Source organism: Raphanus sativus, chromosome 2 (assembly GCF_000801105.2).
Source record: "Raphanus sativus cultivar WK10039 chromosome 2, ASM80110v3, whole genome shotgun sequence".
NCBI classification, from domain to species: Eukaryota; Viridiplantae; Streptophyta; class Magnoliopsida; order Brassicales; family Brassicaceae; genus Raphanus; species Raphanus sativus.
Genome location: NC_079512.1, coordinates 10,469,948 through 10,482,831, shown reverse-complemented (window position 1 = coordinate 10,482,831; position 12,884 = coordinate 10,469,948). Strand labels below are relative to the sequence as shown.

Here is a 12,884-nt window from a genome sequence, read left to right as displayed (position 1 = left end):
TCAGTTTTACAAGCTTTTGGTAAAATAATCTGATTATGAAATCCTGTTTTTTTATAAAAAAAAATTGATAAAACCATTTAAATTTTCATCCTCCATCTCCATAACATGGCCTAGCATAGTGATAATGTGGCTAATGCAGTAACGCACAACCAGTTGACCTGAACTAACTCTCGGAACCAGTTGCTCGAGTCCAAGGCGTATTCTTCAACAAGAACACGGCTAACAACCAGTGGCAAAGCCACTAAGGAGAGACAACACATGTGTTGGAAATGGATTACATTTACATCCTCTTGGATAAATCCCATAAAGTAACTAAATAAATGATGAGTCGTAAAGGTTATATAAAGAAAATAAGATAAGTTAAAATTGTGTCAGAAGTGGGGTTTGAACCCACGCCCTCTTACGAGGACCAGAACTTGAGTCTGGCGCCTTAGACCACTCGGCCATCCTGACTTTGACGAAAATGAAACAAGATAATTCTATATATACAACACTGAAATAAACTATAACACATAATCAATGCATTAGATCATCTACAAAAGATTCTATAATTTAAAGTTTGCAAAACTTTATTTTTAAAGTTTCAAGATATTCTTCTTCAAAAGCAAAACTTCAAATTCATCTTCATAATTATTTGTATTTTACTCTATGGTCTTTATATTTTTCATAATTAGTGTAAATTTTAAAAAGTTTATAAATAACTACCACATGTTTAAAAAGATTACAAAATATCGATTCATAGAATCTTACATTAAAATATAATAATATAAATAGAAATACATAATTAAATACTAAAATACAAGCAAAATATCATATTATTCCATGAACTTATTTTGTAATACACCATTTTCAGTCACACAAAAAGTTTTTTAGAACATATTTTGGAGATCCCGAAGCAATTTACTTGACTGTTAGTGTTATTGTAGTATATAACTTTGTTTAATAATTATGTCTTCATGTACCTTTTAAAAAGGGTTTCTATTAAGTTTCTTTATAATATTCTTGTTGTATAATCCTAGTTTTAAAATAACATAAAATTATTTTAAAATTTTATTTAATTTTATGTGTAAACTTGAATTTATAAAAACAATTATGAAATATTTGTGATATATAAAGAAATTTTAGGATTAAAACGATAAAAATACTTAAAATCATAAATATGATGTATAATTAACTGTAAGAACTAAAATGCAAATAAACAGATAAAACTTCAAATTTGAAATTTTGGATATTGAAATTTCGTACCTTAGAACTCTAAATATGAAGTTTTGAAGTTATTTTTTAGAGCATCTCGAAAAGACAATATATAACTTCAAATATGATGGGTTTTATTCAAAAAAAAAAAACTTCAAAACTTCAAATTTGAAGTTTTGAGTAGTGATAAGTTTCACTATTCAAAAATTTAAATTTGATGTTTCACATTTTTATTTTTATTTTGGTTCTTACAATTAAAATTACATATTATATTTTATGATTCTTAGATATTATGTTGTTTATCATTTTAATTTTTTAAAAATTATATCTCATAATATTTCATATTTGTTTTCATAAATTTAATTTTTACACATAAAACTAAAGAAAACCTTAATTTACTAATTGATCATATGGTTTACTCATAATTTAGTATTTTGCTATATATTCTATATAAATTTTTATATTTGCGTGTAACTTTTTATTAAGTAATATTGATGTAGTATTTTTATATATATGCTAATTATTTACAAAGTTTTATGAATCTAAATCAATTATGATAAATAGAAGGATTATAATACAAAATATGAGTATTTTTGAAATTCAATTTGAAATTTTACTTATGGAGAAAAGGCTCTTTAAATCTCAAATATGAAGTTTTGCAGATTTCAAAATAGAATATTTTTTCGGAGATAATCTTAGAGAGTAAAAAAGTATATATTCGAAGTTATAGATTTTATCTTGGAGATGCTCTTAGGTCAAGAGTGCAGAGGCGGACCCATGTGGAGAAGAGGGGATGCAGCTGACACACCTTAAAATATATAATTGTGATTTGTTGACCCTGTATCATTGAGATTCGTTAGTTCCGGTGGTGTAATTCATTTGGCTGACACCCCTTAAACCTGTGTTCAACACCTCCCTGACACTCGTTTTTACTTTTTTTTAGTCTGGATCCCAAGCCCATTTATTTTCTGACTCAGGTTTAATATAATTCTGGGTCCGCCACTGCAAGAGTGTACTTATATTGTTAAGAGATCAACTACAAGTTTTGTCATCATGCCACAACACCACAATACCACAAAACGAAGAAAGAAAAAAGAAGCAAAGCTGTTATGTAAATTCGAGAGAAGAAAGATGAGATCTAACCAGCGCCGGTCCATGAGTGGTCAATGCCCTAAACCAAACTAAAATATATTAATTAGTCAGTTGGGTAAAAAAAATTTCTTTCTAAAATGGACAAATTTAGCTTTGAGAAAAATTGGACAATGATTTTGTGCCCTACACTACCGCTTCTATCGCCTACCCATCTAACTACTACTAGATCTTGACCCGCACAACCGTGCGGGTTTTTTTTAATAGTAAAATACTTTATTGGTTTATATATTATTATTGTAAATTTTATATTTCTATAACAAAATTTATTTTAAGAATATTATGATGTAACAATATTACTTTACAATAATTTTTGTTTTATTTCTAAATTTGAAATTTGTATGAAAATAAATTAAATTGGACCTATATAATAGAGAAGAATACCTATATAATTGGATAATTTTTTTAATTTGAAATATAAATGGATCTTTCTAACAAAATATTTTTTTAAAAAAATTGTAACACTTTTTTGAAAATTAATAAGTTCAAATTGTTATCTTCACTAAAATATAATTAAAATATTTTATATTACTTTAAATTTTCGTTTATGAACTAAAAATAAAATAATAAAATTTTAATTTTTAATTATAGTTTATAATAATTAAAATTTAAGTTAAGTACTTTTTGGACATAAATTTTAGAATGAATCTGAAAAGATTTTGCTAGAATTGTTTTGAATATTTAATTGTATTTCAAATTAAAAAGATAAAAATAAAATATTATAACTAAGGCGTGTAAAATTTGATAAAATTTAAGGAATTATCCAAATTAAAAAATCACACATGAAAGAATTTATGACTTATGTTTTAATAGTATAGAAATATAATAGTGGTATAAATATATCAATCCGTATTAAAATATTTAGAGCATTATAAACTATACAACAAAGTATAAAAGTAACATAGATTATTTACATGTTTATGTTACTGCATATTTACCCCTTATTTAATCTATATTTATTGTCTTATAATTTGTTGTATCATATGATCTAAAAAGCTAAATGAATAACATGTATTATTATAATGTTCTTGAACTTAGAAAAGATACGTTTTATAATAGTCCTTTTAATTAAAATCATGGTTATATGATAGCTACAATTAAACCAACAAATTTAAATATCACAAGTTAGAACAAAAAAGAAGCATATGCTTAGGAAAGAAATCAGGAGGAAAAGATTTCATTAACAATACTTTTAATTAGTTGTTAGGGAAAGAACATAATAAATTACAATAACAATTATTGTTATGATATTATTATGCAAATAGATAAATATCAGTTGTGATTTCTAGGAAATGGTCCAATATGACTTTTAAATGGTAGATAAAATATGTACTTCTCTTTTAATAGAGAAGATTACAATAACAATTATTGTTATGATATTATTATGCAAATAGATAAATATCAGTTGTGATTTCTAGGAAATGGTCCAATATGACTTTTAAATGGTAGATAAAATATGTACTTCTCTTTTAACAGAGAAGATTTCACAACACAACTCACATTTTTAAAACAGAGCATGTACATAAGTGCATGCAAAGAAAACATTAAAAACTCCTAATCCTTTTTCTTGTTCTCCAACGGTCCCCTTGGGATTTTGCTCAATACCTTTGCGTCCAGCACATCATATTGCTTCTTTAACTCAGCCATTGCTTTCTCACCATACGAGTCCACTTTGTCTTCATACTTGTCGTAGAGAAGAGGAACAGTGAAGAGTATAACCAAAGCTGAACCAAGAACCATATCCATTAATTAAAGATGTGTTAAAGAAGAGAGAAGCAATACTTCAAGAGTTGTTACCTATGTATGCCAATGTCAAGAAACTACAGCATCCGCCCAAGATTGATAGAACCCACAATCCGAAGATAGCCTAATTTGATCAAACAGTAGAGTTATAATCAAGCATTCAAGCTTAAAAAGATACTATGATAGAAGAAACAGCTTAAACTTACAGAAAGGAACTTCTTGAGATCTCTTCCAGATGCAATATCGCGAAGAGAAGAGAACCCACGGTTGATTTCAATTCCAAGCCCAGAGGCAAGCTGAAGAAGAGGTTCTTCAGGGATATGAACTTCAGGAATCTTTGGTGGAGACCTGAAAGAGAATGAATCAGTAAACTGAAGAAAGCCACTTTAATAGGATAACAAAACGTGAGTATTACTTGTGAATGAACATGGTGGCATTAGAGTATATGATGGAGGTTTCTTCTCGTCATCTGAGTATCTGATGGAGGTTTCTTCTCGTCATCATCAATAATTCCCTCTCTACAACTTCAACCGCCGGAGATTCATGCTTATGTTCATCCGTCATTGTTTCTGGTAGACTTCGAGAGAAATTCAGAGACGACTTACATTCCATGTAACTAGTCTAAATCGGTTAGTTTTGCATTTGACTGAATTCTGTCAAAAAATTGAATTTTATGACTTATATATAAGTTGTCCAGCAATTGAAAAATAAAATTTAAAAAGTTATTTTTTTTCTAAACGATTTACATGGAAGTCGTTCGTCCGACGACTTACATGGAAGTCGTCCAAAACAAATAAGGTTTGACCAGAATCTCGGAATAAAATTCTGAAAGACTTTCGTGTAAGTCGTCCAGATAAAAGTATATTTAAGTTTTATTTTTTCAATTGAAAAAGTAATATGAAACGATTTACACATAAGTCGTCTAATTATAATAAAATATTATACTTTTCTTCTGGACGACTTTTTTGTAAATCGTCTAGGAAAAGTCAAATTTCTGACAAAATTCGGTCAAATACAAAAGTAACATGTTTACTCTAGACGATTTACGGGGAAGTCGTTTCTGATATTTTCGAGAGTTTTTGTTTACAAAGAAAGTTGGATGACTTCCAAATAAGTCGTCTCTGGAAAACACGTTTAAAAGTCAATTTTAAAAATGACCTCTGCATTCACTTCCATGTAAGTCGTCTACTGCCAGAAGACTTCCGTGAAAATCGTCTGAGGAACAAATCTGGAAAAAACTGATTTCATATTTCAACCAGTGAGATAACTTCTTTAACACACAGAAATCTTCTCCAAGCACCCATAAACTCAAACAAAAGTGACCCACCAAGAATCGTAAGCTTGAATAGCTCTATGAACCATAGAAATTTTAGAATCAAAATCTTGTATTTTTTGGATGAATATAGAGAAAGAGTGGAAGAGATGTTGCTTTTAGTTCATAAGAAATGAAAAAGAAGTAGTGTAATTCGATTTTAGGTGCATTAAGAGATTCAAATTGATTATTCATGGTGGTTGTGTATTGATGACAATGTCAATCTTGTAAATATTTGAAGATGATGAAGTTGAAATAGTAAAAATGTCATTTTCGGAAAAAAAAAATTAATGACATTTTCGTGAATAATCTGAACTTATGGGGTGTATAGGACAAATGGAATTTCCAAAACAAAACATAAGTTAATTTTGTGTTTGACTTTGAATTTTGAGTCAATTTTGCAAATACTCATATTTATAATATGTGACAGTATTGGAATATTCGTATAAATATTATATATTATATCACATTATAACTGTAATATATATATATATATATATATATATATATATATATATATATATATATATATATATATAATTCAGAGTAGAATATAATTCTAATGGTGCTTACTGCAACACTAAATATTAATACTATGTATCTTCATGGATAATAACAGACAAACAAAAATATATGAATTATATTTGACATACATAATAACTGATACTAGGTGATTATCTGCGCCCTGTGCAGGGTGAATAGACTAAAAAATTGTAATTTTTAATATATAAATATTCGAAAAGTAAAAGTGTGGATAACATATATTACATGTTATATAATGAAAAATTGAATTAAATTGATTACGTTTATATAAGGTAAATTATATTTAAAAAAAAATTGTGTTAAATCAAAGTTTAGTATGTGGAAGTAAGTCTATAGAATAAGCAAGAACTTATATAAACTTAGTTATGAATTTCAGATAAAATGAAAAAATAGACAATCGAATTATTGCTTACATAAGATAAAACCAAAACATACGAAATATAAAAATAAATTATGAAAGGCGGAACTTATAAAAAAAAAGTCTATAAACAATACTGAAAAAACCGCAACATAAGAAAAAATGTGGCTTGTATGGCATTTCTCTGTTTGAGACACGTAAAAATGCGTTAGTAAAAACTTAGATAAATTAATATAATGAATCCATGTAAGTTTTAACAATAAAAAACTCACTTTCCCATCCTCCCGTATAAGTTTGGTTTTCTTGAACCTCGATCCAACTTCTGTTTTTTCTTGCAGATAATCTTAACACGAACTGAAAGTAAAGGTTTAAAAAGACTCAATTCTCTCAATAATGTATGGGGAAAATTGCCAAATATGACTCACAACTTGATTTCAAATGCAAAAGTATATCCAAACTTGAATCAAATGCAGAAGTAACTTAAAAGACTATTGAAATTACAACCAGCCCCTTGTGACCAAACAAAAAAAACAGTTTTTTTTTTACGTTTTTAACCCCAGTAAGTCTTCTGGTATAGTTAATCTTAAAAATAATTTATAAATTTTTTTAAAAATATTTTGATAAGTGAAAAATTGAAATCATGTAATTAAGATATGTTAAAAGTGTTATAAATTAAAATATAACAAAAGTGAATTGTTTTCAACATAGATGAAAGAAAGTAGTGAATCATGATATTCTTTGTTTTAGATTTTGCCAACATATGTTGTAGTATTGTATATGTTCTTAGGGTTAGATTTTGGAAAACATAAAAGTATTTTTGAAAAATATGAAATTTACCCAAATGTGTTTATTTCCGTGTATAGTAAACACTAAGCAAGTTTAATTTGATTTTATAACGTGTTTAGTTAGTTAATTTTAGTCAATTTAGTTTAGAGGTTAAATTTAGGGTCTGGACGACTTACAAGTAAGTCTTCTAGACGACTAGACGACTTACAACTAAGTCTTCTAGACGACTGGACGACTTACAAGTAAGTCTTCTAGACGAGACGACTTACAAGTAAGTCTTATGGACGAGATGACTTACTTGAAAGTCTTCTGGTATAGTTGATATTAAAAATAATTTATAAAATTTGTAAAAAATATTTTGATAAGTGAAAAATTGAAATCATGTAATTAACATATGTTATAAGTGATATAAATTAAGATACAATAAAAGTGAATTGTTTTCAACATAGATAAGTGAAAGTATTTAGTTTCCCGCTAAAAATATTTGAGTTTCCCGCTAAAAATATTGAAGTCTTCTGGACGACTTACAAGTAAGTCGTCTAGGAAGTCTTCTATTCAGAAGACTTACTTGAAAGTCTTCTGAATCTAAAATATTTAACCTAATTGGATTTTTTGTCTCCCTATATAAAGAAAAATTTACACATTCTCTCTTCTCCTCTCAAATGGCTGCAACAAAAATGTAATGTTCATCATTCTAAAACTCTCAAACCTCTCTCTAATCTCTTTGAACTTATAAACACCAAGCTTTATATCAATTGATTGTTTTTGTCTCATGTCTTTCTCACTAATTTATCTTGTTTTTGCAGGTTTTTCATCACATGATTCTCATCTTCCACTCATTTAAAGGTAGATCTATTAATTTTAGGTATGTATTTTTATGTCTCATTTTTCTTCATTTTGTAACTTCTTATTGCATAAAGTTCTTACCTTTTTCTCAAACTAATACTCTCCAAAGCCACTCTAATCTCTTAGACTTCAAAACACCAAACTTTATATGAATTTTTCAATTTTGTCTCATGTATTTCTGAATAATCTATTTTTTTGCAGGTTTTTAATCAGATGGTTCTCAACTTCCACTTGGATATGTATGTTGTGTGTTCTATATAAGTATGTCTATCTAATCTTCCACTCATTTTCTATGTTTTTAAGCCATTTGAACGTTTTTGGATGTGCAGATTTTTCAGATCTGGATATGCAGGTTTTTCAGATCTGGAAGACTTCTGGGACGACTTCCAGGAGGTCCAGACGACTTCCAGGAGATCCAGAAGACTTCCAAGAGGTCCAGACGACTTACAAGAGGTCCAGACGACTTACAAGAGGTCCAGAAGACTTCCAGGAGGTCCAGACGACTTCCAGGAGGTCCAGAAGACTTCCAGGAAGTCCAGACGACTTCCAGGAAGTCCAGACGACTTCCTGGAAGTCGTCTGGACTTCCTGGAAGTCTTCTGGACCTCCTGGAAGTCGTCTGGACCTCCTGGAAGTCTTCTGGACATCCTGGAAGTCGTCTGGATCTCATGGAAGTCGTCTGGACGTCCTGGAAGTCTTTTCGACGTCCTGGAAATCGTCTGGACCTCCTGGAAGTCTTCTGAAGAAGTCTTCTTCCATATTAAGTGGAGTCTAAACTTGTCTTTGTAGAGAAATGATATATAATAGTTTGTTTGTGGTATGTTTTGTGATTTGCATGTGTACTCCCTTAGTTGTGACTTTTTTGTAAAATCATTAATAATGTTTCCCAAGATGTAATATATGTAATAAATAAAAATGTTGGTATCTTCATACTGATACAACATTTTAAGAAGCATTTTAATCATTGTTCCAACTCATAACAATAATCATTATTGGTTTCTATAACAAAAATACTTATGTGATGGAAAAAAATAATAGTAACTAGTCAAAGCATATCATGTTATGTACCAGATTGTGATCGACATAACCGGACCGACCAGGACCGTACCGACCGCAGGAGATAATGCTTATCGACTGTTATACTTATCCACTTAGGATAAACACGACCTGATGTATATATATATATATATAAGACCCCTGGTCAAGATTAATAAGAAGAAACATGTTTCCCCATTTAGTTTTATAACACGTTATCAGCACGATACGTTCTCCAAAAACCCGAGCTACCTAAAACCACCAAAAACCCTAAAAACGGTGCATCTTAAAATCGCTCTATCTCTCCAACCGTAAGGATCCAGACAACGAGCCACATATCAAATCGAAGCTCTCGACGAAACTAATCCAACGCCGTAAACCTCGTGTCAATCCGATCTCGGACGCTCCCTCACACTCTATTTCAATACGCGCCGCCAGTAACCCTAAAAACCCTAATTTTGGCGCAACTTCAAATCGATCGATCTCTTCAATCCTGAGGAACCAGAAGCCAAGTAATATATCAAATTGAAGCTCTTGACGAGACGAACAGATCACCGTAAACCTTGTATCGATCCGATCTTAGACGCGCTTTCACGCTCTATTTCAATAAGCGCCGCCAGAAACCCTAAAAACCCTAAAACTCTAATCTCCTCTTTTGTTTTACAATTTGTGTTTGATCATTGTTTTAACTTGTTTTTGACTCTTGTGTTTAAGATCTAACCAAGATCAAACCCTTGATTCATAAATTCCATTCAACCCAATTGGAGGTTAAGAAGAGGCGACCGATTTTTTATCCGTTCCGGTCATGCAGTTCGCGATCCGACTCGTTCCTGCTCTCGGTGGTCCGGTTCTACAAACATCAAAATTTAGGTAATTAAAATTCTGAAATCTAAAAGAGAACCCATACTGAATTTGGTTGTATTGATAAAGGTTTAAGACTATTCAAATTTGCAAAACCCCAAACCCTAAGATAATAGATCCCAAAATACTTTGAGTAAGTTGGAGCTTTCAAGTCCAACAGAGATTGTTTCTAACAATTAAACTCGAAACCCTAATGGTTTTGAATCTCACAGCTTGATCTATTGATCTATAAAGTAACTAAAATCCTAAATATGACATATTATGTATTATGGTCTAAAAATTATTTAAAATTCATGATAATCTCCTAAAAATCCCCAAAGTTAGTTTTCCATCATCAGAATCCGACCCATTGGTCTGGAACTATGTGGAAAACGATTTTTCGGTTTCTGGTCAGAAATTGACCCCTTCAAATAAATTCCGAAAAATTAATTAAAATTCACCAAAAACCATGATAAATCCTAACTAAGAAATCATATAAGTAGTTTCTTCAGATTCGTTTTTAATCACATAGTCATAGTGTAAATTTTTCATACCGAAAAAGTGCATAAAAAGTGTGTGATTGTTTGAATTATTTGAATCACCTAGAAACGATTGTTAGGATCTCACTCTGATTTTGGTTGAATCATTGGAGATTGCTTGAAAAATTTTGGATTTTTCCAGATTGCAAAGTTGCAAATTTTACTTTTTTTTTTTTAACTTTCCGGTTTTGTGAAAATTAACTTTTTATGGTTTCTGAAAACTTCCATATTAGTTTTAGAATAATGGAAGATTGGTAAAACTAGTTTAAAACCATAATTGAACGTTTTCCAGATTGATAGAATGCAAAATTAACTTTTCTAAAAACTTCTGTTTTTGAGAAATTGTCTTTTATAAGTTGCTGGAAACTTTTCATTTTTCTTTTGGAAGATTAGAAAAATGCTATAATTGTTAAGATTGATCTGATTTTTTTTAAGTCATATAATGGTTTCGAAAATAATTATTAAAAAATGAAACCATATATTTTCGAAACCCTAAACCCTATTTTCTCTCTCTAGAATCCGATAATATTTTAAATCATCTAGAATCAATTATTTGATCTGATTTAATTTTTTTTTTCATCTTGATCATGTAGACAATGATTGCTAAGGTTGCATCATAAAACATTATTTGTCCTCCCTCAGGCAGTGGTGCAACAGGCAGCGGCTGAAAACCGCTTCATCCTCATTGGTCGCCCCACCATCCCTCGACGTCAAAACATCCGAGCCATCATTGCAACAATGCCCAGAAGTTGGGGTCTTGAAGGTCTTGTACGTGGCCGTACAATGGAGGGACGCCGCTTTCAGTTTGTATTCCCTTCAGAAGAATCAATGGAGACAGTCATCAGAAGAGGACCATGGTCGTATGCAGAAAGAATGATCACTCTCCAGAAGTGGTCTCCTTTGATGGATCTGAATCAGTTGAACATGATTCCATTTTGGATTCAAATTCATGGTATCCCTTTTCAATATATGAATCGGGAAGTGATTGTATCCATTGCTCGAGTACTAGGAGAGTACATCCAAATGGACTACAACGAAGAAAATGGTGGCAGGATGGAGTTTGTGCGAGTGCGTCTGAACTGGAACATCAACACTCCTCTGCATTTCCAACGCAACTTTCAGTTCACACCAGGCGTCAACACACTGCTCAAGTTGACCTATGAACGACTAAGGGGTTTCTGTGAGACCTGTGGGCTGTTAACCCATGATTCTGGCCGCTGTTTGATTCAAAACGGAGGCCCAGGAGAAGATCCTGATGAGGATAATGATGATGGCAATGATCAAGCACCCGATGATGATGCTATCCCACATCATGGCAATGTTGGTGTCCTCATTGAAGAGATACCTGATGAAGATGCTATCATTGAAGATCAAGGAGATGCTAACCCGGGTGAACCTGTTTTGCAAGAAGAAGCGATGCCAGTGCAACAAGATGAAGAAGTTGTTGATGAGCAGATACGTTTCATGGGAGAGACAACTGAAGACGTCTTCTGGAATGGAGCAGCTATGCACACAATGTATTCTGATGAACTGAATACAGAGGAGATGTTTGCAAACCAGCCTTTTGCGACAAGAAATGATGGTCAACAATTGCTGAAGCGTAAGGCCTGGATGCAGGAAACTGCAGACAACACTGGTAAATTTACTAATATGATCAGAGGAGAACAGAGTCGTCAGTCTGATGGAAAGAGAAAGAAAGAGATCACACCAGAAGCAGAGAGGGAGGAGGACACTGATGCAGAAACGTCCAACATAAGGAGAGGCGCGGTGGGCCCTGAACCACCTCTGCCCCCATGAGAGTAGCCGCTTGGAACTGTCGAGGGATAGGTAAAGACTCGACGGTTCGACGCCTGAAAGAGATACATCAGAAGTATCTCTTGGACATAATCTGCCTTTCAGAAACGAAGCAAAATGACAACTACATCAGAGATTTATGCTGTGATTTAGGATTCCAAAACTTTGTTTCTGTTCCTCCTGTTGGTTTAAGTGGTGGTCTAGTTCTGTTCTGTAAGCAAGAAGTAGATATCACTGTGTTGTTTCAGTCTGCTCATCTTATCGATTGTAAAATCAACTTTAATGGATTCAGTTTCTATTTCTCTTGTGTCTATGGTTACCCTGAACGACAATACCGTCATCTTCTATGGGAACGGTTAGAACGTATTGCAGTTCATAGACAAGGAAGCTGGTTCATTACAGGTGACTTTAATGAAATACTGAATCACAATGAGAAGACAGGAGGCAACGTGCGCTCTGACAGCAGTTTCAATGACTTCAGACAAATGATTCGAACATGTGATTTCTCTGATATTAAGCCTATTGGAAACCGTTTTTCTTGGACAGGAAAGAGAGGAAATCATGATGTTTCTTGTTGCCTTGATCGTGCTATGGGTAATACGGAATGGCATCAACAATTTCCTGCTGCAGAAACACATTTCTTAGAGCTGGGAGAATCAGACCATAGACCTTTGATTACCTTCTTTGATGGTCAAGTGGAAGACAGGAGATACAAATTTATCTATGATGATAGATTGAGACATCAC

The 12,884-nt window shown here is 31.7% G+C and overlaps 2 protein-coding genes and 1 non-coding gene across 3 annotated transcripts; 1 reads left to right on the top strand and 2 right to left on the bottom strand.

Annotated features, from left to right (window-relative positions):
* Window positions 1-369: 369 nt before the first annotated feature.
* Window positions 370-453, bottom strand: TRNAL-CAA (transfer RNA leucine (anticodon CAA)). Its single transcript has one exon. It is a non-coding gene; the product is annotated as a tRNA-Leu (tRNA).
* Window positions 454-3,897: 3,444 nt separating this feature from the next.
* On the bottom strand, window positions 3,898-6,818 carry LOC108829865 (reticulon-like protein B2; the record flags this gene model as incomplete). Its single annotated transcript, XM_018603458.1, has 5 exons — window positions 3,898-4,067; window positions 4,141-4,210; window positions 4,293-4,434; window positions 4,502-4,532; window positions 6,782-6,818. Coding segments are annotated over 5 exons (450 nt in total), but the record flags the coding sequence as incomplete, so codon positions are not given.
* Window positions 6,819-10,587: 3,769 nt separating this feature from the next.
* LOC130508518 (uncharacterized) lies at window positions 10,588-12,141 on the top strand. The gene is made up of 2 exons (XM_057004073.1): window positions 10,588-10,598; window positions 10,953-12,141. Exons 1-2 carry the CDS (start codon window positions 10,588-10,590, stop codon window positions 12,139-12,141), a joined length of 1,200 nt encoding a protein of 399 aa, XP_056860053.1.
* The last annotated feature ends 743 nt before the right edge of the window (window positions 12,142-12,884 follow it).